Genomic DNA, 26,545 nt, shown 5'->3' with positions numbered 1-26,545 from the left:
ATGCCTGGATTGATCACTTATCTAGCACTTTTTGAACAACCTCAAAAGCATAGGTCCTAGTAGCGATTTGTAGGTGCAGATCAAGGCCCGGTCGTGATAGTAGCAACCATTGGATACCGTCGAAAGAACGGTGCGTAACTTCCTAGGCGACGAGGGTTAAGCTAAACTATAAGGTTAAACGGGCTGTGGTAGTGGATGTCCATTTTAAAAGTTCGTGACAGCGGATACTCAGGTGAATACGACGAACGGGCCTGGAGCTAGTCGACAATTGATGCGGGTATGCCCACAACTCAGGTCCTCGCAGCAGCAGAATCAAACAACAGACAATTGACAGGATCATTGGAGTGCAAGGTGGAACATGTGGAATGCTGAGAAAATATAGTGGATGTACATAGGATAGCTTGAGGACTACGGAGTACACAACTTAGCCTATAGCACTATGACGTTATTAAGGTGCTCGCCTAACTAAGGTTAGAATACTGCTCGTGTATGAGCGCCCCTCAAACGCCATAGAGCCTCGTAACCGCCTTAGCAAGTGCAATTAGAACAGCGGATATGTCGACGAGCATTGTCCAACAAGTGATTACATATTGAGATTTCGTGACACTTCCAGATCCACAAATGCCCATCTAACTATTTTGGCACTAGACGACTAGAGTGGATTCTGTAGTACGAAGAGTTCTAACATAATTGACAACTGGGCTTCGTCTATGTGACAGAGATGAGATATATTTTATAAAAAGGAGCTGATCTTCCCAGCAAGCGGCAACTGAATGATCCAGTACAGCTTCCGATTTGACAACACAGACCTCACACGCTCGTTTTCACCTATAAAGTCTTTGTCATCATGATCTCTAAGAACGTTGCCATTACCTTGGCCTTGGTGTCGGCTGTCTCGGCCGCACCAGGTGCCATGCGTAGAGACTACGCGGTCGTCACGCCTCCCCAGCCCAATTACCCAGTTGGTACAACGACCACCTATGATGTGCCATCGTCTACTTCTATCCCCGGTGGATGCAACCCAGCCCACCCAGGCTCATGCCCATCATCCTACTTTGACACGACCACCAAGCCCGCGGAGCCAACCTATCCCGTCCAAAGCACCGGTGAGGTCCCCGAGCCTTCATCCACCTCCATCCCCGGAGGCTGCAACCCGGCCCACCCGGGATCTTGCCCATCATCGTATTTCGATACGACTACCAAGCCAGCCCAGTCAACCTACCCAGTTCAGAGCAGCAGCAAGCCAGCTGAGCCTGCATCCACCTCCATCCCCGGAGGCTGCAACCCAGCTCACCCGGGGTCTTGCCCGTCGTCATACTTTGACACCACAACTAAGCCGGCTCAATCCACTGCTCAGAGCACCACCAAGCCAGCTGAGCCTTCATCCACCTCCATCCCCGGAGGCTGCAACCCAGCTCACCCGGGGTCTTGCCCGTCGTCATACTTTGACACCACAACTAAGCCGGCTCAATCCACTGCTCAGAGCACCACCAAGCCAGCTGAGCCTTCATCCACCTCCATCCCCGGAGGCTGCAACCCAGCTCACCCGGGGTCTTGCCCGTCGTCATACTTTGACACCACAACTAAGCCGGCTCAATCCACTGCTCAGAGCACCACCAAGCCCGCTGAGCCTTTCTCTACTTCCATTCCTGGTGGATGCAACCCAGCTCATCCTGGATCTTGTCCATCGTCCTACTTCGACACCACGACTAAGCCGGCTCAGGCTCAGTCCACTTATCCTGTTCAGAGCGCCAACACGGAGGCTACCCCCTCGTCCACGTCGATCCCTGGCGGCTGCAACCCAGCGCACCCCGGATCATGCCCCTCGTCCTATTTCGACACCACCACTAAGCCGGCTCAGTCCACCTACCCGGTGCAGAGCACCACTGAGCCTGCTAAGCCCACTACTACAGCTACCGATTCCTGCCCTGAAGAGGATGAGAGCACCACCACAAAGCCTGCCCACTCTACTGAGCCCGGCCAGTCTACTTACCCTGTCGTGAGCACCACGAAGCCTGCTGGGTCTACGACCAAGCCGGCTGAGCCTTCATCCACCTCCATCCCCGGAGGTTGCAACCCAGCTCATCCTGGATCTTGTCCATCGTCCTACTTTGACACCACGACTAAGCCGGCTCAGGCTCAGTCCACTCATCCTGTTCAGAGCGCCAACACGGAGGCTACTCCCTCGTCCACGTCGATCCCGGGCGGCTGCAACCCAGCGCACCCCGGATCATGCCCCTCGTCCTACTTCGATACCACTACCAAGCCAGCTCAAGAGACCACCAAGCCAGGCCAATCGACCACCCAGCCAGGCCAATCAACCTACCCGGTCGCTAGCACCACCAAGCCTGCTGAGTCTGCTACCAAGCCAGCTCAGTCAACGGCGAAGGTGACCACCACAGTCCAGGTAACAACCTCTACTGCTGTCCCCGCCTGCCCACCTGTCAAGCCCATCCCCGGCTACCCTGAGCTCAAGCCCGTCGAGGGCAAGACCTGGTCGCTCAACCACCTGAGCCGATACTGCGGCGAGGACGAGTCGGGTTGTGACTACAACTTCGCCATCGAGACCTCGGACCAGACCCAGAACTGCACCATCATCCGCATGCCCGGCTCCAACGCCGCCACCGAGAGCTGGTTCGACCTGCCCTGCACCAGCGGATCCAGCTTCAACGTCTCCTGGGGATATGCTACTGCTCCAGCTCCCGCTTTTGCTGTCCTCACGGTCGTCCAGGACAAGGAGTTCGCCTCTTTTGGTGTCGCCGACGTCAACTGCCAGACAGTCTCTGCTTCTAGCCCGTTCGGATCTGGCACGTACGGAGACATCAAGAACTCGCAGGTTTACCAGAACTAAGACGACATTCGGTAGACGAACATGCAAAGGAGAGCGTAACGATCCGGCGGAGGCTGTTCCATTCACGCGTTAATATTATCCAATTAGTTATTTTGAAAGGCTAGCTGTACATAGAGCCAATTGTTAATACCGTACCTATGAGAACTGTGCATCATCGCGTGAATGCTTTTGTGGAATCCCAAGTTAATCCCATCAACGGCCAAGCGGGCGTGCTAGACGATCTACGTGAAGGCGGAATGTACGGTAGATTGCGCTGTCCCTCTCGTACGGACGAGGGCTGTGTATTTGCACGTGCCACGTCGTCAACGAGAGTCGAGGGCGTTTGGAAACCGCTCGCCCCGAAAGCTGATCCTGCCGATATATTGCCCTCAGACTGCGACCTAGTAGGCCTTCCAGCTATACTCGAGGTCATGCTTTCGTCTGGGGCGGCCTTGGGTGGCCGGACTCGGCCTAGGATGTTGCGGCGGAACGTATCTGTCAGCGAGAAGTTCAGGACTCGTTCATAGGGCGACGAGTGCATCAGGATGGAGTCGAATTGAAACTCTGCGGACGCCCGTGACAGGTCGTCGACGTATTCTGTGTGGACCGAAGCATTATCGTATTGTGCGCGCAGTGAATCCGAATCCTTGACAACGTGCCTGAGGAGCTGGCGGGTGAACGAGTTGTTGAGAATACTTTGTTGTTCTCGGTGTGTTGGCCTAGGAGAAAGCTATGAATCGATGGATTTCACTAAGCAAGGTCGGCAATTACTCACAAGTTGCTGGATGTGATGAGTAGTGTCAGCGCGGTTGTCTGTCTATCGATCATATCTTGCAGCATTAACAACTCCTTTCGACGCCTGTCGAACCCGCTATTAGTTAAAAGTTCTATTTCTGGCGACACGCCGAGGTCGAGGACAATGCTGTCTAGTTTGTCGATAAGTGTTTTACAGCACAAGAGAATGATATCAAGGTCTGGAGAAGGGCTATATGGCTGATCAGGAGTAGAAAGCTGCCAACAGTCCCTGATATAGGCCAATGATGTCTTGAAGGCGACTAGCTGGGAAAGAATGCTCAGCATGACGACAGAATCTTCGTAATTATGTCTGCTATGATACGCCCGGATGTTCGATATTACTTTACAGGTGATTTCAATGATGCCGACAATGGCACCGACTCCTCCGATGATTGAGATCGGATCCATAATGCTGAATGTCCAAGCCTTGGGTATGTGGACCTTTTCGATGAACACCGAACTTGGGACTGATGGTGCTTACACGGAATTGCACGTTGCAAGAAATGGCAAGGGCAGGGATATTTAGAGGGAGTGTAGGAAGTGCAATTGTTTGGGGAGACAAGATGTGATTGATAAGATCCTCAGCCCTTTCCAGATTAATGTGGGTGACAAGCTTTGTGATACACTCCAAGACGCTCTGGAGTCGACCAGCTTCACAGGGCACATTTCGAAATTTACCGGCACAAGTCTGTCCAATCCGAAATGGTGAGCTTATCTCGACCAACGTCACCGATCGACAAGCTTGAGCTACGGGTGATGAGCCCGGGGACAGGTAGTACATGTTTGCGCAAAAAAGAAAGAGAAACCAGGAAATCAACGCAGCTTACGAAAGACAGCCTGCTTGTAGTGTCTTCTAAGGAGACGGCGGAGCTTGAGTATGAGCCCTAGGTAGAGTATGAATGAGGCTACCAGTGAAGACAGTAGACAGTCGCTTCTTGAGACATCTAAGAAGAGTCGCCGGCCATGGCGTTTCTGCCCCTGCATAATGCTTGCCTCATTCCAAGCATACGCGGCGTACCGAAGGCGCCGTTTAGGGTGAGGTGATATCATACCGAAATATATCGGGTTGAGCTTAAGATTAGTCTAGACTAGACTAAGGTTAGCTTGAATCTGACCAGCAACGTGCTCCAATTTAGATGGAGAAAGTGTGCGAAAGACGCCTTAACCTTAACTACATAGTGAGGTCGCCCGGCGCTCAGCCTCGGCTAGTTGATGAACTAAGCAACCTTGCGTGATTGCGCAGAAATATAATATTGATAGTCCATTAAAAACATGTAACTCATGGCGCAGGCACGCAGGAGACGGCGCGTGATATTGCTATCCAGGTTGCACGGCCTGGTGCTGCTGATTACTGGCACAAAGGAATGTCAATAGATTAGAGCCGGACCGATATATTTCTCCCAAGCTCCCCTGCTAACCCTAGGTTAGAGAAATGCCGAGCTCCACTAAAAGAAAGGTGATCCGGACCCTGGAATTCAGTCCTGAGGTACATTTACATCCCACCCCTGGTCTTCGTGTCTGTGTTGCAACGCAGCCATGCGGACAAGAGAACAGCATCTGCTTACACGGCAAGCAGGCCATGGTACAGCATGACCGCAGCACCAAGCCTGCGTGGCACCCAACGTGTCAACCGATGGGATCTGTGCACGTACAGCACTGTAAATGATAGTATGTACCACGGGCAATCGCTAGTCTCAGAGCACTGATCCGTATGTCCTGTAGTGGCAGATCCTTATCACTGGGGTGCCTCTGCATCTCTGAAAAGAGTAAATGATCGCCAACGCTTTTGTGGGGTTTTGTTTGAATTGCGACAAAAGTGCTACCCCGCCAAGTGGAAACTTTTTGGATTTACCACCGCACCGCATTCTGCTCCTGCTTTTTGCTTACATCACAGGACGAGTCGAGCAGATTACAGTTCTCGCAGCCCGCCGTGTACAGATGTCCTTCTAACCCCCTATATACGAACCCATTTCCTACCGAAACCCGTGAAGATGATGTCAGCAAAGCTGGCCGAGTCGGGTCGCAGCACGCCTTCAGCTCCGACCTCGGCTTCAGAGCCTGTTCCCCAGCAGGCCGAGGATGCGACGTCTCTGGCCGCGAACACCGGCAGTGGTGCTACTACGGCGGCCCTGGAGAATGTCGCGGCTACCAGCAAGAGTCCCTATGTCCGATCGCAGAAGGACAGTCCCATAAAGTGGCAGGTCTGGGGGAAGGCGGCCATCGACCGAGCAAAGTCCGAGAACAAGCTGATATTCCTGCACATCGGCTTCAGCGCATCCCATTACTGCTACTTGACCATCCAGGAGTCCTTCACGAACCGACACGTCATCGACCTTCTCAACCACCACTTCGTACCCATAATTGTTGACTCGGAAGAGCGACCTGACCTCGACAACATCTATATCAACTACGTCCAGTCCCTCAACAGCGCCGCCGGCCACCCTTTGAATGTCTTCTTGACCCCCGAGCTACAGCCCGTCTTTGGCGGCACCTACTTCCCCAGCCCCGGCTCCCACCATATCGAACAAGAAACGGGCGAGGAGATAGCAGACTTTCTCATCGTCCTGCGGAAGGCACAGTCGGCATGGGCCGAACAGGAAAATCAGGTTCGCGCCGATGGAAGACAAAGCGTCGAGGACGTGCGCAAGATGACGAGTGAGGGCACACTGGGCCGCAATGATCGTCCGTCCAACACGAACGACCCGTCCAGCGAAATTGACATCGACCAGCTTGAGGAAGCCTATAGCCACATCGCCAAGACCTTCGACAGGACGCATGGTGGCTTCCTGCACTTGCCCGCAAACGCCCCACCCAACTTCTTCTCTGGGAACGTTCCTCTGCAGCAAATGAGAGAGGCTTATGATCTCATAAGAAGCACTGCCAAGTTCCTTACCCCAGCGAAGCTCGCCTTCTTGTTGCGCGCCACCCAGTATTCTCAGACTGTGACCGATGTCATAGATGAGAAGCTCACCAAGGAGTGCTCCGACTTCGCCCTCGAGACTATGAACCGAATTCTCGACGGCGCTATTCATGACCAAGTTGGTGCCGGCTTTCATCGCTGCTCGACAACTTGGGACTGGTCGCTCCCGACCTTCGAGAAATTGTTGTCAGACAACGCACTAGCACTGGGAATCTACCTCGATGCGTGGTTTCTGCAAGGCGCTCAAGCTGAAACCCGCTTTGCCAAGGTCGTAACCGAGCTGGCCGACTATCTGACCTCATCACCCATTCTTGTTCAGGGGGGCGGCTTTGCATCTAGCGAAGCTGCGGATTCCAGCCAGAAGCAGAGCGACGATGTGCTTCGTCACGGTGCCTACTACCTATGGACGCGGAAGGAGTTTGACAGCGCCATTGGTGATGAGCAGGAGCGGTCTGTCGCAGCCGCTTATTGGGACGTGAAGCAGCACGGAAATGTCGAAAAGGGTGATGATCCCAATGATGAATACCTAAACCACAATGTCCTTCGCGTGGTCAAGAATGTGGCCGAGTTGAGCTCCCAATTCAACATTCCCGAATCCGATGTCCTCAAGCACATAGAATCTGCAAAGGCGAAGTTGCACGCCTACCGAGCTCAAGAACGCCCCCGGCCCAGCTTAGACGCGAAAATTGTCACGTCCTACAACGGCATGGCAATCGCGGCACTTGCTCGGACGTACGCCGCATACAAGGTCATCGGTGGCAATCCAAGATCATCCTCTTACCTCACTGCAGCCACCGATGCAGCTTTGTTCATCAAAAAGGAGCTTTGGGACTGGGACACTAACACACTATACCGCATGTACTCTGATGGTACCAGAAGCGAGACCAAGGGCTTTTCTAAGGACTACGCTTTTCTCATTGAGGGCTTGCTGGAGTTGTACGAGGCCACTGCTGACGAGTCTTGGCTTGAATGGGCCGAAGACGTACAGTGTGAGTGTTTTGAGCGGCTCGTGTGATCATAATGCTAATTCTATCAAGCGGCACAAATCGAAAAATTCTATGACAGCCCCGATGCCGACTCTAACGGCAATAACGCTGGGTGCGGTGCCTTCTACAGTACAGAAAAGGAAGACCCCTACGTCCTATTGCGCATCAAGGATGTCATGGATACGTCGCTACCTTCCGATAACGCGGTATCGGCCTCAAACCTGTTCCGACTGGGATCTCTACGCGAGAATGTGACGTTCACGCGATACGCGCAGGAGACCGTCAATGCCTTCGAGGCCGAAATCCTGCAGTACCCGTACCTCTTCCCCGGATTGATGACTAATGTGGTTGCTTCGAAGCTTGGCGTCAAAAGTTACGTTTCTGTCGGTGATAACACGGCAGCCCTGACAAAGTACCACCTCAAACCCAGAGGCGCCATCTCGACATTGTTTCACTACAAACCCGAGAGTAGACTCGCCATGTGTCGCAACAACGACCTCATTGCGGAATTAAAGGACCAGCAACCTGGTCTATACAGCATTGAAGCAGACGGCAGATTGTTGCTTATAGCTTAAGGTGCTTCTGTCAAACTGTGCGGAACCTGATACAGCTGTAGAATTTTTGAGCATCTTGGATGGTTTATTGCATTGCTTTGGAGTTTTAGGGCAGGACATAATTAAGGTATCATGAGGCAAGACTCAGGAGATACCATGCATGATTTGTGGAGAGGCGTTCTACCAAGGTTGCATACAGATGAGAGTTTTCGGCATGGCGATGTCCAAAGCTGGAACTTTTGGTAACAAGAAATGGCGCACCTTATCTCTTCCCCGTTTCAAAACAGATTTGTGCTGGAAATAACCCTTGCCTGGTTGTAAACGGATTCTTGAAGCAGGCCTGTAATTTTGTTCTCCCTACGCCTAAAGAACGTTTAGGCAACCATGAGTTCACCGAAGCGCCGTTGTCCACGCCCAACCAAAACTCGGAACCCATAGAAGTAGCTCTATCAAGGTCGCTTACTCTAACCTTTCCATACTGTACGAGAAAACAGCCTCGCTGATGGTTCGCTTGCTCATAACGCTTTGGCCTGCTTGCTTGTCAACGTCGCTCACCCGTTTTCTGTCCACTAGACTAGTCTAAGAAGGAACGATGTTGCATCCTAGAGGATACATTCGATTACGAAACACTCATGGAATGCCGACAATATTACCCCTGGATGAGAACTGGTTGCGAATTGGATGCTAATCCCGTCGAAGCGATTAACGCTGCCGGGTCGTTCTGCACAGACATTCCTGAGGGAACGGATACTCCCATTGCTAAGGCTGGCAGCACCACGGGCTCGGAACAGTGGCACTTTGATACTCCAACATTTTAGCAATCACGCTACGGAAAATGAGGCCAACATCGCCACTCCTAAGATTTGTGCCGCTGGTATCTGTTCTTCTTGAGTATTCTAAAGCTCACCGCAATCCGTAGCTCTCTGGTACAAATTCAAGCAGAATCCCTACGTAGGCATATTCCTGGCACTTCGCCGATGCCTAGCTCTAGAGTCAAATGAAACGCTCTCACTCCATTTAGGCATCATACAAAATGATCTCGAAGGCATTATAAGATCAACTTTCGAGTTAAATATGCCTGGCTAAGGTAGACGGCATGATTGAAAGCCACAAATATATATGCGGTGAACGCGTGAAGAACGAAAGCACTTCTGGACAGCTAGAATCAACGGCCTACAAGAAAATGTGGATGGGGGGTACCTCCTCTGCTTTTCCGGTGATCTGTCTGTAGAAACTCGAGCGAATGCAGACAGGCGCCCCGCGCCCCTAGGTAGTGTAATGGGATAAGGAATCTCAGCTGTGTAGAGGCATGAAGCGTATCAATGTCAAAACACTTCACGTTACCGACGCACAAATAATAGTTACCACGTCAGGGATTACAAATCTACATATTGCTTATGTGATGTAACGGTGATGACGTTCACACGATGTTTATAATATCGAGGGGAGCGGCAGAATACTTTCCAAATAAGAATAACTTCCAGTTCTTACACCCTATCCATTCGTAGAGATCAACATGATTTTTCTTACGCTCAGGCCAAATCGGTTCACCTCTTATTATTCCTCACCCTTAAGCTCGATACATAATATGTATCTCATAACACAAAAACCACAACCCGAAGATCTTGATCTTTTGTACTTTTTAACGATATGTATCCAAGCAACACGCATGACGCAGGCAACACTGCCTGTCACAGGACAGGAGAGGCTGTTTGTTTTTCCAACTTTCGGTAAGCCGTTCTATCACACCCGGAACGCACTGGTCACCAATATCATGTAGTAATGGACCAGCCATTACTGTCGTGAAATTCTCTCCCTAGCATCTATCTGTGACTATAAGCTTTGGATTGGTTGATAATTAGCTCAAACTACGCATGACCTCCTACGCACAAGCAAAAGCCTCCGCGGTCGGGAAACCACAATATTCAGAGATTGTGATGCTTCGTAGCGTTGGGAGCCAGCAAATCGGCAATTCGACTAGTCTAGTTCCGCGGATAAGTCGGTTACTAGTAACATATTAGAAGACGAGCTATGATGGCGTCCTGGATTAATAAGCTATGTGCTACATTTAACGACAATTGTGTGGAGATACTGACAAGTATCCTTCGTGATTTAACCAAGTAAACTAAGCATGATGCGAAATGACTAAGGTTATCTGTCGTTGATATCTAGGCACTCAGAGAATATTGTCGTATTGCTTAGAGGAGTTGGTACAGGCAATCCCGTCAAGCGATAGTTGTGTTCGAGGGCATAGTGTAATCAAGCTATAAGTCCCATCCTATCGCTCCGTGCGGTTTCAAGGGCGGCCACGATACTCTTATATATAAAAATGAAATGACAGTGAAAACCCAAGAAAACACGGCCGCAGGGACTTATATTAAGCATTTGTCGAAGACTTTTTTTAAATTAAGAAACTGCTAAGCAGTGCGTTAACAAGACATAACTGTTTATATGCACACCAGCCAACCAGAGATTTCTACGCTAAGCCGTGAAGGGCAACTCGGGTCCATGATTCTATAAAATTGCATCATACTAACTAAAGGCATACGACTGCAAAGTGCTCAGCCAACTACTTAGCTTGGCGTATCCATTATCATAACCTTCGGTCCCCGTATTCGATTCATTCAGAACCGGACCCATTGGGGGCGACTAGACTTTATTCCACCAACAACCACATTGGTCCGTACCGTGTTGGTCATACAATATTTAAACGGGCTCTCTTCGCGCCCATCATCTCCTCGACCAGCTTTTATCATGTCTAACACCACTACCACTATCTACATCACTGACACCAACTAATGACATTATCCTATGGAGCTCACTACAATCGCATCGGAACGGTCCAGGAGACCGATTCTATACATCACTGTTGCTGCAATCACAGCTTTGGCGCTCGCAGGGTCACGATTTCATTGGTCGCCAGAAAATGGAAATGGCAACTTCGATGTCGACCCAGTCTTTAATCTTCCGCGGCCACCCGTTGATTTGCCATATATCAAAACCAACAACATCATCTGCATGGTTGCTATGAGCTTGATCGGACTATCAGCCGTTCTACTGGGTGGACGGGATGCACGACGCACGCGCACGATACTCCCCCTTATTCTCCCCCTGAGTGGGGCGATGATCGCGTTTCCGGAGACATTCATCGACGTATTAGGATGCACATACTACCCCTGGACGGAAAGCAATGCCTCATTTCACCTCCTAGGCCGCGAGATGCCTCCATGGATCCCGATATGGTTTGGTTATGGCTCGTTGATGCAAGTCAACCTTCAGCTTCTGTACAGCAAGACCAAGACCAAGAATCTCTGGTGGCTTTTGGTTCTGATGATGGGTTCTGACCTAGTCGTGGAAGAGATCCTACTGCCAATGGGAGTCTACTCTTACTACGGAAACCAACCGTTGGTTGTTTTCAACATGTTTCCTTGGTGGTGGATGGCTCCTAACGCTGTGGGGGTCTTCTTTGCAACCGCGCTCGCCTATCGTTTTCGCTCCTTACTCGTTGGTTGGAAGGTTTTAGCTATCCTCTTCCTGACTCCAATGTCTGTGGGCGGGGTATACGGCTTTATTTGCTTTCCGGCATGGGTTGCTGTTAATGGCCATTGGGGCTGGTTTACCACGCAGCTACTGGGACTTCTGACGATTTTCCTTGGCTTCATTGCCTTCTGCGCCATATTGATACTTGTGCTTGGGAGGGAGCCTTTCGGTTGGAATGCAAACGGCGAAGAGGAAGGTTTGGATGGTGATGATATAATACAACCAAGAGCGTCATGAAGATGGGAGTATTTGAAAGGAGGAGTTTTTGTGCAATATCTGTATGCAACATCCCGGCCATGATCCCAAGCTGGTCACTTAACCGCGCCAACGCGCCTTGTCTTATAATAAAGCACACTTAGTCTTAGGCCTTAAGGCACAGAAAATACCCAATTAATCATCTACACGGGGCGAAAATATCTGAGATCTCCTGATTCACCCTGACCTCGTGCAGGTAAATATTGATGTTAGGTGTCTGCGGCTCAGGAGATGCTTCTACCCTATTTCTTAAAATCGAAATCAGACCAGTGCGGCTCCATTTGTTCTAGAGTGGCGATTTCCCTACTTGAATCCGTGTTTCGAGTTTCGAGAAGAGCTTCTGAAATCATATGGCAGGTATTAGTATTCTACCATCACCACTGTTTGGTTGAAAGTATTTGCAAGATTTCTAGTGAAACAAATGGTACTAGCTTAGCAGTCTCCTCAAGCTTTGGTATGCACCCAATAGCAGAAGGGCAGTTCAAACCACCATGGGTACTGTGCCTTGCTTAGCATGGGCCCTGGTACGGGCATGATAGAATGTATTGAAGAATCCAGGTCGGCATCAGATCTCCTCAGTGACTCGGTCTCGGAGTTGACCGGAATTCACGAACGTCAACAGCATTACGAATCTGGTTCAGTGCTACATTGGCCCAAGGTCAATTGAGGCACACTACGCCGGTTTTCGCTGCGCTGGGGATTTCAGGCTGGAATGTTTCATTGATGGAAGCCTCCTGCGTGATTCTTTTTTATTGCTCTGTGATTGGTTGAAAAGTCACGTACCTATATTCTTTGGTATGGGAGAAGTCGTCGTCACGATGTGCGTAGCGCACACCTTCTTTGGTCCAACATGGGCTGTTTATTCTGACTCATCAAGCATCAATTGATATTAATAGTCGTGCCGTCCTTATACCAGGTATACCTACCATGTGTGCTGTGTGTGTACAAGTGGTCTCCGGTGACACAAATATGCTTCCATAAGATGAACTTGTAAGAGTATATTCATCTCGGCGTTTATGCTAGAAGTAAATTGTAACAGCAATCGCGGCTTTGCACACGAATTAATTCGGAATTTCAAACCGAAAAGTATATATGAAAAGAATGGGCATGTGGTTGAACCAACACATGCCCATTTATCTCCAAGGACGAAAAAAACACAGTGATGGAAATAAATAGTAGATTTCTCCTTGCACTTGTTGTGTTCTTGATTTTACTGCCGCCTTTCTGCCGTCCATCTCTAGTTTCACGTTGTAATAGATCTGACATTCGTTCAGCTGGAGTTTGGTTGTGAATATTTTTGACGAAGTTGGACGGATTGTCGTTTGACAGTTCATTTGATACTGCTGTCTTTTATTTAATTTAAGGCATACATTGTCCAAGGCGTGGTGATCTAAATTCTCTTCCTGAAACTTAAGTTAAATTTGGGTGGTAAATGGAAAAGCGAATGGTCAAGCCAGTCTATGATTTGCGAATTTGAGTGGCGTAAGGAATATATCATACAGAACAAGCACAAGCTTTTGAAAATGGCCACCACTTAATTGAAAGTGAGTTATATATTTGCTTTACTTCCAGCAAGCCTCCTATCACTTATTGTATGTTTAAATAATTTTCATCAAGTTTGACAGTGTTTGACTTGTATCTCCCTCAAATAACATTTGTATTCTCAGCTGTAGTGCACCATCATCAAGTTTACCGCACGCGTAAACAAATATCATGCTCGTCCGTACGCGCAGTTCCGATGGTCACTTTCATGAATGCGCTAAAGCCTCAATTTTCCTAAGTAACGTATTGATTCAATAGATGAGGCAAAGCCAGTTTCTAAACAAGCTTGATGTCCTTGAGCTCAAACTCTACCCCATATTATGTGACCTTGTCCGACTCCTTGTAATTATCGAATTGAGGATCACTTAGACTGGGCTAGTCGCTTGGCTGATTTCCTGCATACTCTATCTAGGTAGGTACGTCGCCTATGCTGTGCAAGTCTTACCTGCCGTTACCAGGCTGGCCAAATTCATACGAACCACGAAAAATGTAGCACCCGATGCTTGAGTCTGGAATAAAAATCATAGCAACAAGACTTCTTCGATCAGCATTGAGCAACACTGCTAACAACTCCAGTCCTTCTGTCCCTACCCCGCCTGATGAATCCCCCTGTGTATCGTGGCAGATTTTACCAGCCCAGCCAGACATTTGAGCCATAGAGGATTTGATCTTGGAACAGAATTTATGCCAACTCTAGTTTTTGTGAACATAACGAGTGCCCAGCGTCGTGGATAAGTCGTGTTTGCCCAGCTCCGAGCAGACAGCCGCAAAGGTGGCTGTCCAAGCTCGGAAATCATAGAAAAGTTTTCTCTGCAGGTACTTGTCGATCCGATGGAAAGTATCTCCCGCATTACCTCATACGCCTTGTATGGAGATATTCGGTAACATGGGCCTATTTCTGTATCGAGTATCAGTGTTAGGCAAGGGGAGAGTAGTAAGCGCTGCTTTGTCTTGGGTATATACAGGGCACTTCATATTCTTCAGGTTAATCCGAAGGCTCTCATATCAATGCATGTCCAGACACTGGAAGTATGCCTGGTTTCCCCAAAAATGAGTCTCCTTCTAGACGATAAAGATTCCTGGTATGTCCGTGCGCGTGTATTCCATTTAGACTGTTCCACGTCCTTCCTGATATCAAACCCCTCCATTGAAACGAGCTTGTGTTTCCCGATTCTAGATGTACTAGGATTTGTTCGATTACGTAAACGTACACCGGGTAGGCCTTCTGAAGGGTCTTTGCTATTTGCAGCGATAATCGTCAACATGGAGTTGGCATATATGTTACCCATGTTCTGAATAATACTGTGCTTCAATTCCTTTCCGACTGGCACACAATACCGACCCACCCACAAATACCTTAAACCGAGGCATTTTATGGCGTAAATGGAGTACTGGTAATTTATCACGAAGCTCCTTTACAGGGGCCACATCCGAACGAACCCTGATATAGCTCAAGGCAACATATTATCCACTCGGCATTTGGAGGTGTCGAAGCTTCAGATTCTCCGGTTCCAGGTAGTCTAGTACCAGCAGTTACTACATGGGACAAGCTTTCAGCACGTGTTGTGAAAAGAGCCACAATCACGCAACCAGTCATTAATGATGTGCCGCTTAACGCCCTTAGATATGTCAATAAAGCCCAATTTGTTCCGAGGAACTTCCGGCACGATACAAGACTCAGGGTTTCAGTATGGGATTTGCTGTGATCCACTTTCAGCAGCCTGAACGACCAGTAGATCGGAATTTGGCAAGATAAATTATGTGGATGTTTGGTAACATGTTGAGGCCTGACCGCTTCGAGTTGCAACCTGGAACCCACCCGGCATCTCAACACAAGCCAATGTCGTCCTCTGCCGAAACCAGAGGCGGATCGGTACTCTGCTGGTCATCATTACAGTCGCCTTGGACGACCTCAAACGCGGTCATGTTGGTAGGCACAAAACCCGGGTCGTCTTCTGAGAGTGACGCGAGGACTGATTTCTCCATGTTTCTTTTCTCTCAATCGCCCGCACGGATCTGAAAAATCGATGATTGTAAAAGCCTCTGCGTGTTGAACGAGACTTTTGTCAATGTTCCAATTCCAATGCCGTGCAACATGGATTGCCGAAGTAATGCAAACGAGACGGACAAGGCTGGCTCTGCGGCGGCTAGACACCAGTATAGCGAGTCTCACTTCGCGGCTCTCTCACGCAGAAAGTGGTTGTTGTGTGATCTTCAACAATCTCTTGGGACCAAGTGAAGCTTTTGTTCTCGGCAGGGCGCGCTGGAAGCATCATCGGTGTTGTCTGAGAGGCATACCGCGGGGGGGGAGGGGGGCAAAGCTCGAGAATTGCACCTTTGCTGTAGCGGGAGGTTCCCAACTCCCAATATTAGGCGGTCAACATACAATCATCCACGCTGCATTGCGAATGAAAGACTCTGATAGAGTAGGAAGGCAGGTGACTCTATTTTGGTTGGTCATCCTTCCCCGGAAATTATAACGAACCAATAGGCAGCATCTACCGTCGAGCCGTATCGGGCTTGTGTCAATCCTACAGAAACAGTTTTTTTTTTTCTTTCTCCTTTTCCCGGTCCATTCATGTGCTCGGCAGATGTGATATTGAAAGACGCTTTAGGTTGTGCGTAAATGGTTACCGTGCAGTTGGTGACAGGAGCGACGCCATCGGGGCAATTGCACCCGTTCGCCCGCAAGAGTGCATGTCAAGCACTCCATAAGCGTTGCGATACAATATTTTGGAGCCAGGCGATACAAAGTGTTCTAATCTTTCGACGCTGGATCTACACGTAGGGTCAGGCTGGCAAGACGACCATCCCACATCTATACCATAGAACGAATGGTCATGAGGCTCTGGGGCTTGGAAAGGCGGGGATTGGGCGACCACCAGTTTTGCAGTGTCAAGCCCGCGACGCAGGAGATGATGTAGATGGATTACCTCGTCCCATATCTCTGGGGGGAATTGAGTTGGCCGCTTTACCGCCTCCGCCCTGACATCAACCAGCACAAGCAAACAATTAAGCAAGATGATTGTCAGTGAAAGGTAATAATAGCATGTCGCTATTGGTCTCGAGCTATGCAGATTTATCGCTAATCCAATGGTTGTCTATTGCACCCCCAGCTGCTCACCAAATTCCAATGCTCCAAACTCCAATAATGATGCAGAAAGGAAATGTCGCCATCTACCCCTGCCTCAAATGCCATGACTACCCTCTAGTGTGCAACGCTGACGAACATGTTTAGCACAAGACACGTGACCATCACGCAGCCTCCATATATCGCAAGAGCCAGAGCTCCGCGCCTCAGGTAGACAGGACTGATGTGTTCCAGATCCCATCTCCTCTTTCTCCCCCAGCGTCGAGATCCTCTGTTGCCGCTTCTTCCGCTGGCGGCGCTTCTCACGCTCCCCACGCTCCGAGCCATGGCTTCGTTGGCCTCTTCGTCATCATCGTCGTCATCCGAAACGGATGAGTCGGCGCCGACATCGTCGTCGGACTTGGCGAGACGCTGGTGGTGAATGGAGTTCGGATCTGAGATCTTGTAGTAGAACAGTCCGGGCAAGATGAAGCTGATACTGGTGCTGCCAGTGCTACCGACATAGGCTAGAACGCGCTCCAGGCTGACAACGGTAAGCGCCACGACGTAGCTTAGGACCAGGATTGCAGTGGAGAGTAAAGCAAATCTCATGTCTGACATGGGTGCGCCGGGGCCATGGTCGGATCGTGCTTGGACTGTCGGCAGAAGAGGGCGACCGCCTGGAGAATTTGATCGGTTCTGAGATTGGCGCGATACAGAGTTGGGACGCCACCTCAAGACGGCGTCAATGGATGCGCGGCAGGGGTGGACCTGCAGGGGGATGGAGAAGAGAACGAGGACAACGATGGCTGCCTTGGCGATGGTGGAGGCAATCGACGGAGGATCTGCAGGCTGTCAGTACTCGCCAGGGCCAAACGATAGGGTGTCGATTGTAGTAACATACACATGGAGACAATGTTGCCATGGATATCGTCGCCAAATGTCAGGTAACCAGTGACGGCCACTAGAACATAGATACTGGCAGCTGAGCCAATACTCGAGCCAACAACTCCCAGAACACTATTCCATGTTAGTCTCGTTCCATTCCATGTCATTTAGTTCTGTGGGGAGGGGCTTACCTCTTTGGAGCCTTGTCCTTGATCTCGTTCAGAATAGAAAACATGTTCTGGTGACATGTATATGCGAACACCACGACGGGCAGATTGCTGAGAGCGGATATAGGCCCATCCCATGTGACAAACCTGACTGGAGCCCTATCAGGGATCGAGTCGGCAGCGTAGTGATAAACCACGAGTATGATCAAATATCCAATCGAAACCAAGGCGATCAGGCTCGTGTACTTCAGGCTGTCCAGCCTCTTCAGGAAGCAGAGCGGAATGATGGCCAGCATGAAGGCCGTAATCCAGAAATTTCTGTCCATCAAGAAGGCCACGTGCTGCGCTCGGCTGTCGAGGCCGAGCGCGACTCCCGGCATCAAATCACCGATAATAATCATGTATGAAACGCCGACACCGAAACACTTGATGGCGATGGCGGCATCGAATATGACTGCGGCGTTCGGATAGGTGAGCTGGGAGAGGGCGAAGAATGAGGCAGAGCCGCGGTCGAGATATCGGGCGCATCGTGACTGGAGGTAGAGGCCAAACGCCGAGGTGAAGCCCGACCAAACGATTACTATGACACCGGGTATGATTCCGAAATGCGACAAGGCGGCTGGCATGGCGAGAGTTCCAGCTCCAACGACTAGAGAGCAGGAAGGGTTAGGTCAGGATGTTCTGTCACGGGCGAGTTGGCCTCTTGCGGAAGTGTGGCGTGGATGCGCCGAGGGTGCAACGTACTCGTGTTCAACAGGTTGATGATACTACTGATCATGCTCGCCTGACCACTGTGTCCTCCATCTTTCTGACCATGGGCTCGCGCCCTTCTGTGTCTCGTCATTTCGGAGGGGGAGGGGGAGCTGGGGGCGGCACGGCCATCAGATATGGATTCGTAGTTCGGCATGGGTCGCGGCGCCAGTTTGGTGGTGGTCTTGGTGTATGTAGTAACCGTTGACTTGTGGCACAGGAAGTTGTTCTGGCAGAGCCTGAATGTCTCACAGCGTCCCTGATATCTGCGGCTTGTGAGACAGAGGAAGCTGGCAGGTGAGCTAGTCTAGCCCCCGACTGAGCCTCAATGCGGCACGAGTCAGGAAGGTTCAATTGAGCATGTGTATATTTATACACACGCGAAAGTAATTGTAGCTTCTCTTCTTGCAGAGACGGCAAACAGGGCAGGGCACCGGATATTCGAGCAGTTGAGCGACGGCAAAGCGGCAGATGCGCCAAGTTGGCATGGAGTGTTTAATTAGGCGACAGGATTGGCAGGAGTGAGGCTTTCTCCTCATTGAATTTTGATTACGTTATGTTCCGTTGCGTCTGCGCTGGTGCTGCTCGTGCTCTCTCTGGGCTCGAGGCTCCAGGTGAACGGCAGCTCGCAATGTGTCGTCAGCAAGCAATCTGTGGATCCTCGGCCTATCTATCCAATGTAACAACCCAGCGTGCTCCATAACTACGGGTCCGTATGTCACTTGGTTCCAGTAACTACGTGGAAGGACAAAGTAACCAAGGTTGATCCCGTAATTACGTACGCACAAAGTACTCCGTGCTCTTTGCTCGGGAGCAAATTCCATTTCACATCTCCCCCTTCCCCCATCCGTCAGCCGCTAGCAACCCCCGGATTTTGCCTTGTTTAGCGCTCTTTGCCTCGCACCAATAGCGGGGCTTTAGCGCTCTCGTCGCAGCCTTTTGAACGGGCTCAGGGGAGGGATTGAGCTTCTGCATTCCAACTGCAACCCATCTGCAGACGCGCCACCAGCACACACATACATGAATACATACGCCATCCTTGCTTCTCAGCCTGGTCCGATCCTGAACCTGCCGCCTGTCTTATCTTCCGAGTCCATCGACCGACTGTCATCTTCAACAAACAACTCGCCATGGCGGACATACTACATCACGACGAGACCCGATACCTGGACGACACAACCATACAAACACTATCGTACCTAGAGTCTCGCCTTATGCGCATCGAGCATATCCTCTATGGTCATGCAGCCCATTCCTCGAACATCGACGCTCTGCCCAATGTCCAAAATCTCGAACACCGCTTTGCTCAGCTCACACAGCGCTTCCGCACCTATGGCGAGCTCCTAGACATCTGTATGAGACCATCCCACGGCACCAGTCCAAGGCATAGAGCCCCAATCCAGCTAACCGTAACTCCCAAGACAACGCGCATCCAAACCTCTTCTCCGCCCCATCGACAGACGCCGTCGCACCCCCCGAACTATCCACCGCGGCTCTCGCGCAGATGGTCCTCGCCTCCTCCTCCTTGTTCCCCTCCACTGCCTCCGCTCTAAACGCCATCAGCGACACCCCCGTCGCCGATCCAGCTTTAAGTGCCAACGTCATATCACTGCTCCCGCGGATGCGCGCCGTGGAAGCGACCCAGAAGGCGCAGGCCGCCGAGGTTGCCGAGCTCAAGCGCCAGAGTGAGCTCTTGATCAGGAGGTGGTACGAGCAGGGCGTCGTGGGGTACGGCGATTTTGTTGCCGATACCGAAAAACGCCTAGGTAGGGCTGAGAGGGCGATTAGGCGGGCCGAGAAGGTCAGAGAGGATGCGTGAGCGCCCAAAGGATAAAAGGGGAAGAAGAAAAGCGGACTGTGCCATTCACCAGCACGCGGGAATGCTCAGGACGGCATTGAGATTCCCTGAGAAGATGAGAACGGATACGAGTGGCCGAGGCGCCTACTATCTTGCATGAGGCGACTCAGTGGCCCCGGGTGGACTTTGGATTCAACGTAACCGCCAAGTCTCAGCTTCAAGCCGCATTTGCTGGCATGAGACCACCTCGCCCGTGGATGCTGGCCATGCACCATCGTACCCCACAGATGTGATGTCTTATCTCAAAGATGCGACCGGCATCATGCCTAGAAATTGCTCCTAGAGCTCTGAACATGGCCACAATGTCGCTGGGAAAATACCTTTGATGTCATTTCACCAGACCCACGAATGAGTCTGAGAAGAGGCGAGGATTCTGGTTGCAAACAGTGACAGACCATTGAGTCCGATCCCTAGGCATTAGGGAAAGAACATAGAGAGATACCCAGCAGAAAAAAATACTGCATGTTTACATTTATATTGGTAGTTGAGAAATCAAGACACCGATCCTCTGGCGGACCAGCAATTGACTGCCTATGAGACGTGCACCAAACTGTGTCTTTCCAAATGTTTGTTGTACGGGAGTCTGCTTGATTGTCAATGGTCGTTTCCAAAGACATGGTATGTGCGTTGAATCGACAAATTGTGTTGTACTGCAACTCCATGCCTGAGCTGATAAATATTCGTGTTTAAAGGGAGATAACGATGCAACGTATCTTACTTGTCTTGAATATACTTTCTTACCACAAAGAAACATGCCTTACAGTTTCAAGGAGACCACCCCCGTGAACGAATGTCAAGGCCAAGACATCACATCATCATCGCAGATAATACAGATCCGGCAAAACACTTCTCCCCAGACTCTAGATTGCATAACCTGCGGTGTAACATTCAAAGGCCAAGAACTGCCGGCAGACTCGAAAGGTTAGCTCCTTCGAATGTGCCAGAGGTATCCGATTGGAATTCGCGTGTCGCGGTGGAGGCCTCCGCATATCCTGTTTGACCCGAACCGGGGCGCTCTGGCCCGGTGCATATTTGTAAGGTTACCGGGGCTGGAACCTGGTGTCGTTTGGGTTCTCGAAACTTGTGTAACCTAGTAATCACGTACCTCTCACTAATGTCACTCGCGCAGGCTTTTACCAGTGCCGTGTAGGAGTCGCATGGGATATATCTCCTCGGCACATGTCTCGGCTTTGTGCTTCCCGGTCGTGCTTTACTTCATTCCTGGATTATCGACAGTTCTTCTTAGCCCTGATCCTTACGTAGAAATCAACGCTATACTATACTTGTCATAAGTTTTGGGTTGCGCAATTTTGTTGAGATACTACAGCGGCGCTATGAGGAACTTTCAATACAATGGTTTGGTCCTCTCCTGTATTCAAACTGGATGAGGTCTCTAGCAACGGGGTAGTAACCTCTTGAAAACATCCTTACTTCCTCTCTCTTGTAGGCTGGTGACAAATGACAGATCACGAGAGTTGTACTCATGTTTGAGACCGAGCTGAAAGGTAGGAAGACGATTTCCCTATGCAGCGGCTTCAAGAATTACCCTTGCACAAACAAAATGGTTTCATTATCGATCTTCCAACAAGGCAAAGCATAAATCCCGTTCTTTTGGCTCGACGCCTTCTGAATTACGAGCATGTCAAGATTTGGCGAAACCCGAGGATCTTCCTCCTTCAGTCAAAAAGGCGAATCTGCGTGACAGCGTTCACTCATAAGGCAGGCGCTTCTTGTCAACCTCCGAGACATTGTATCTGACGCCACCGTGTTCGTTATCGTCTCGCACACGTTTTCCGAGCACCTAAATAGATTTTTCCTTACCTTCTGACGATATACTCTTCGTTACGCTCCACTCCTCCAGATGATACTTGTACAGTCGAACGCTTTGATCAAGTCAGTCGCAACTTAAAGAAGGATGATGTGACAAGAGTTCTGACAGTATAAAAAAAAAAGGCTCCATCAGTACTCAACTAGCGTCATATCAATAGTCTAATCTCGTCTCTTTCGCAACATCCCCGAAGACTTGTCTGCCTCAAGAAAGAGGCGAATGATAGTGCCTTTGTGACATGGTCATATTTGATTGAACGGCATATGGGGGGCAACAAAGGTCAGACGTAGAGCTCTCGATATCCATATTGGCGCTGTGCCACGAGAAATGGTCTGCCGGGATCAGAGGATAGCCAGGTACGTACGACAGACTGTGGGCAAAAGGACGCTAGCCAATAAGATATTATCAGGCAAGGTTGTTTTGTGGAGAATTTCATCCATTGCATGGACAAAAAGACAATAACGAATCATGGTTTCTGAGCCGCACCAAGGCTTCCCGGCATCAAGTAGATATGCATATGCGCTCAACTTGATGGAATACTGTTTTCGGTCCAAGTGGAGCAAACGAAAGGTCAAATTCCAGTGACAATAATCGGTATTTGCCATATCTACATTTATTGGTTCTTCTGGTAGGCTGACATGCTTCTATGTTACCTTAGACTGGTGTGCAAGATCCTGAAAAAGCTGTGGGATGGAGTGACAGGATGAGCAGCGAGAAATATTTCCGTTCCATTGGATGGTTTACACGTAGTCCATTTCTCAGAGACGAGCATGCAGGTTGCAATCAGCTTGATGCCTTTCTCCTACCGAATCTACTTTCCTGTGTCAAGGTCGGGAGACACTCCTCGTGCCTCTTTTTTGGTTCTTGGTTTTTTTGAAACTGGAACAGGGCGAGCCAGCCATGAATTCGAGATACATATACATTAAGAAACCTCTTTTCTAATCTTCATGAAAGACTCGTTCCACTATCTAGTGCATCTCCCGACTTCTCTCTTGTTGAAAACCCAAAACTAGATACACCATGCCTCACTTATCAGGCTCTACCATAAAAGATTCCCGCCACGGTCGCTCTGGCCTAAAGTAAGCGACCCTTTCGTAGTTCCCTTGCGCAGCGCATTATGGAGACTCGTGTCTAATATCTCTATACAACACCAATCAATGACCAGTTTTATAGTAACGGGCGCTACAAGTCTGGTCCACATGCGCGGGTACTACAAGAACTATGATAAGCTGTTTGATGGCGCGTTTGATAGTTATTACTACGTACCGTAGGTTAATATAGTTTGCTTGTAGGATAGATGGCTTTGGAAGGTTCGACACGCAAATTGCGTCAACGATGTCGGCCTATTTCCTCAATGTGCTTACTACAAAATACAAAATACTGATTTCAGGGCTGTTCCCCCTATTAACAGGAATGTGTGGCATATGATTAGACTTGATATGTCTGTGTATGATTTACAATACTTACGTAAGTAATACAGCTCTATGTTCCCACTTTGGGTAGATACAAGGTACCTATGACCGGGAAAATGCATAGTAGCTCCATGTGTCCAGTGTCCGAGATTGAACCATATCCCAAAAGAAGAAATGAATATTGAGTCCTGATCACTGAGAATGGCAATTCTGAGCTAACGGCTACACATAATTTACACCTTAAAGTTCTTCTCACTTCATTTTACGTCAGCTGAGCCGGTAGCTGTTTTGGTCTGCTAGACGACTCAATGTTAACCTCTCAAATTTACCGTCAGATGTCTCGAAGTACATATAGAGCGGATTCGTGTCCTTGAGCCTGCTTAAGCCTGCTTAAGCCTGCAGGTGAAAACAATGTCATCAGTTGAATGCTTACTGTCTACATCCCGCCCTCAGAGCGAGCTCGAACATGGTATAACAAGAGTTTTGTTGATCAATCTGGTAAACCCGTTGGCATCTAAGTGAAGAGCAAGGACGTCAGGGTTTCACCATCAGGACCCACAACCGGTCTCATACCCAGCCTTTGGTGAGCCCGGGCTCGGGTATACCGTGTGATAGCGGACCCCATGACTTTTAAGTACATAACTCCGACTTTATTCATCCTGTAGTACCGCTTACAACCATATTTCTACCAGCCCAGCCTAGGAATCCTGGACTGCAAGGTTCTTATTAGCCCAGCCAAGTCTAGGCGAGGCACCCTCGTCCTCAAAGACGACAAAGGCAGCCTTGAGGGCCACACCGCCAAAGATGGAGATCCCGATCCCAGTATTAGCCTGGATCCCGCCAAAGCACCTGATCTCGGCGTCGTCAACTGGGGAGAAGTTAAAAAAGGAGCCGGGGATCACGATCTCGGCGGTGCCTATGTACAGAGTAAAATCGGGCAGAGTAGCGGAGCACGGGAACACGCGGCCGCCCTGGTCGGCGTCATAGGTGACGCCGGATATCCTTGCGTAGTAAGCCTTAACGACGGCTTCCGGCACCAAGAGGAGGCTGGACCCGGTGTCGGCGACGCCTTTTATCGCCTGGCCCCTGGTCCCAGAAGCGCCGACCCTGTACCCTGACGCGGTAAAGGCCCAGTAGCCCTCGGCCGTACTGACGGTGGTGTAGGCGATATTGCCGGTATATTTGTTGTTGTCGATGGCCCCGAAGGTGTAGGACCCAGCTGTCTATGACATAAGCTAGTATTCCACAGGCGTTGTCATGCAATTCAGACTTACGAGCGTCTGCCTTTAGATCGGCAGTCCACACGGGGCTATCCAGCTGCGACTTGACGTTGTCAAACCAGGTGAGCTGCCTTGGGCTAGCAGAGTTGATCTTGCTGAATCCCAGCCCGAGAAGGCCGTCGTTCTCCGAGTCTGACGCGAATTGAGTCGACACCCGGGTAGCGACCTCGACGCCCTGGGAACCAACGGAAAGGGGCCCGACTTTGACGATGTCTGAGTAGACGATACCCGAAGACGAACTGCCATCACCGTACGAGACATTCCACGAGGAGTCGGCGACCTCCACGGCCGTGCTGCTGTCGGCGATATTGAACGGGGTTTGGCCATAGATGTTCTCGGAGGACTGAAGCGAGGAGAAGACCCAAAGATCGGACGAGCCCGAGTCGAAGTCGAGATTGAGGGTTTGGGCGGGCGTCCCGATCTGAACTGGGGTCAACCAGGCGGTGTCCCCGTACTCCGGGGTCGTGGTGGAAATGCCATATTCCCGCTTCTGGAGCTTCTCGGAGTGATAGGCCGCCATGGCCTTGATAAGGTCACGGGGCATCTGTGCTCCGTATTTCATATATGTCTTGGCCATGGCTGTGGGACCATGAGGTTTATATCGCAGATTGCGGACTTGATGGATGGAGAAAGACCCATTAACGGTCTCGGGGATGTATAGGCCAGCTGCGCCGGCACCTACAAAACCGGATGCGAGAAAAACGAGTGAAAACATAATGAATAATGGGGATGACTATTAGTCGATAAGTAAATGGTAATGATGGGTTAGCTTAGGGTTTGCAAATATGATAATCAGATTGGCAGGCACTGAGAATACTTGGTTGACATTTGTTTGCCATTTAAAATGTAGGCAACTTATAGTATTTATGACAGTCCTTATTAGTAGATAGAATGAAGAAGAAATGAAGTGGTCACCCATTTGCAAAAAAAAAACATGTGTGATAAAGCTGAGAACATGGGTCCACGGTTGACGAGAAACAGTGGTAGCTAGTGCTGAGTAACCCGTATACCTACATTTGACACAACTTCAGGAATTGCAAACCACAGGTTTAATCATCTTCTTAAAAAACATCATTATCTCGCATTTCTAAACTTGTCATCCTGTTATCGGATATAACTGAAACTCTAGAGCGGAAGAAGCTCAAAGTATTCAGCTACAATTGGTTAGCTAACTTATCTGAAGTTTATAGTCAGTAGAGAGGCATTTGTGAGTTGGGAAATTTAATTGATGTAGAAATTCCAGAGTGGATTACTCTAGTTACAATATCCTATTTCTAATTTGCGTGCGACAAAGTAACAAATGAGGTTGCATCGGCCTTAAGAGCTTTCCCGATGTCTTGATGGGTATCAGACTTTCTTGTGCCTTTCTGAGGGCAGTATTAAGTTGCACAGGGAGGACTTAATAAGTCAGTTTCGTGACTGCACCAGGTGACACTTAGAGCGTACGGGCGTTAATAGGCAAGAGCATTTATAATACGGCTTGGAGTGATACTGATTGTTAGCTACGAAGGTGTGTACATGTAACACTTAATTGGTCTATCGTGGATTTCCAGAAGAAAAGTAACACCTAACCAAGACCATTGCCAGGTCGATTGACTTGTAACATCTAGCATAGGGTGTACAGCTACGCTGAATCGATTTCAATCACAGAGACGTCTAAAACATAGTGAATGTTTATGGGCTTCTGCATAAACAAAATGTGTTTCAGGTCCAGCAGTGCACCGAGGGCCAAACATTTGCTTTCTTGACGGAGTCAATCTAGTGCTTCCTTAACACAAAGTTGATCAGGCCTGCTGATGAGATAATGTGATAGCAATATATGTGAAATCAAATGGGAAACGATAGTGATATATAAATTGTTATTCTTCGC

General features: G+C 49.7%; 6 protein-coding genes across 6 annotated transcripts; 3 read left to right on the top strand and 3 right to left on the bottom strand.

Moving 5' to 3' along the window:
- Window positions 1-3,002: 3,002 nt before the first annotated feature.
- BKA67DRAFT_665209 (uncharacterized protein) lies at window positions 3,003-4,033 on the bottom strand (the record flags this gene model as incomplete). The annotated part of the gene is made up of 2 exons (XM_046108522.1): window positions 3,003-3,549; window positions 3,606-4,033. The coding sequence occupies 2 exons, from the start codon at window positions 4,031-4,033 to the stop codon at window positions 3,003-3,005; spliced, it is 975 nt and encodes a 324-aa protein (XP_045951326.1).
- Window positions 4,034-5,214: 1,181 nt separating this feature from the next.
- BKA67DRAFT_542352 (uncharacterized protein) lies at window positions 5,215-8,106 on the top strand (the record flags this gene model as incomplete). Its single annotated transcript, XM_046101101.1, has 3 exons — window positions 5,215-5,293; window positions 5,348-7,534; window positions 7,583-8,106. The coding sequence occupies 3 exons, from the start codon at window positions 5,215-5,217 to the stop codon at window positions 8,104-8,106; spliced, it is 2,790 nt and encodes a 929-aa protein (XP_045951325.1).
- A 2,529-nt stretch (window positions 8,107-10,635) lies between these two features.
- Window positions 10,636-12,021, top strand: BKA67DRAFT_587591 (uncharacterized protein). The gene has a single exon (XM_046104328.1). The coding sequence runs from the start codon at window positions 10,897-10,899 to the stop codon at window positions 11,860-11,862; it is 966 nt and encodes a 321-aa protein (XP_045951324.1). The 5' UTR covers window positions 10,636-10,896; the 3' UTR covers window positions 11,863-12,021.
- A 4,609-nt stretch (window positions 12,022-16,630) lies between these two features.
- BKA67DRAFT_528130 (transmembrane amino acid transporter protein-domain-containing protein) lies at window positions 16,631-18,454 on the bottom strand (the record flags this gene model as incomplete). The annotated part of the gene is made up of 4 exons (XM_046098926.1): window positions 16,631-17,337; window positions 17,397-17,512; window positions 17,572-18,196; window positions 18,292-18,454. 4 exons carry the CDS (start codon window positions 18,452-18,454, stop codon window positions 16,631-16,633), a joined length of 1,611 nt encoding a protein of 536 aa, XP_045951323.1.
- Window positions 18,455-19,427: 973 nt separating this feature from the next.
- Window positions 19,428-20,116, top strand: BKA67DRAFT_542349 (nuclear distribution protein; the record flags this gene model as incomplete). Its single annotated transcript, XM_046101100.1, has 2 exons — window positions 19,428-19,650; window positions 19,719-20,116. The coding sequence occupies 2 exons, from the start codon at window positions 19,428-19,430 to the stop codon at window positions 20,114-20,116; spliced, it is 621 nt and encodes a 206-aa protein (XP_045951322.1).
- A 3,977-nt stretch (window positions 20,117-24,093) lies between these two features.
- BKA67DRAFT_542348 (eukaryotic aspartyl protease) lies at window positions 24,094-25,390 on the bottom strand (the record flags this gene model as incomplete). Its single annotated transcript, XM_046101099.1, has 2 exons — window positions 24,094-24,614; window positions 24,670-25,390. 2 exons carry the CDS (start codon window positions 25,388-25,390, stop codon window positions 24,094-24,096), a joined length of 1,242 nt encoding a protein of 413 aa, XP_045951321.1.
- Window positions 25,391-26,545: the final 1,155 nt, after the last annotated feature.

This window comes from Truncatella angustata, assembly GCF_020726525.1.
Source record: "Truncatella angustata strain MPI-SDFR-AT-0073 chromosome Unknown BKA67scaffold_13, whole genome shotgun sequence".
In the NCBI taxonomy this organism is placed as follows: domain Eukaryota; kingdom Fungi; phylum Ascomycota; class Sordariomycetes; order Amphisphaeriales; family Sporocadaceae; genus Truncatella; species Truncatella angustata.
Note: the sequence above shows the minus strand (reverse complement) of the source record. Positions and strands in the feature narration are given on the sequence as shown.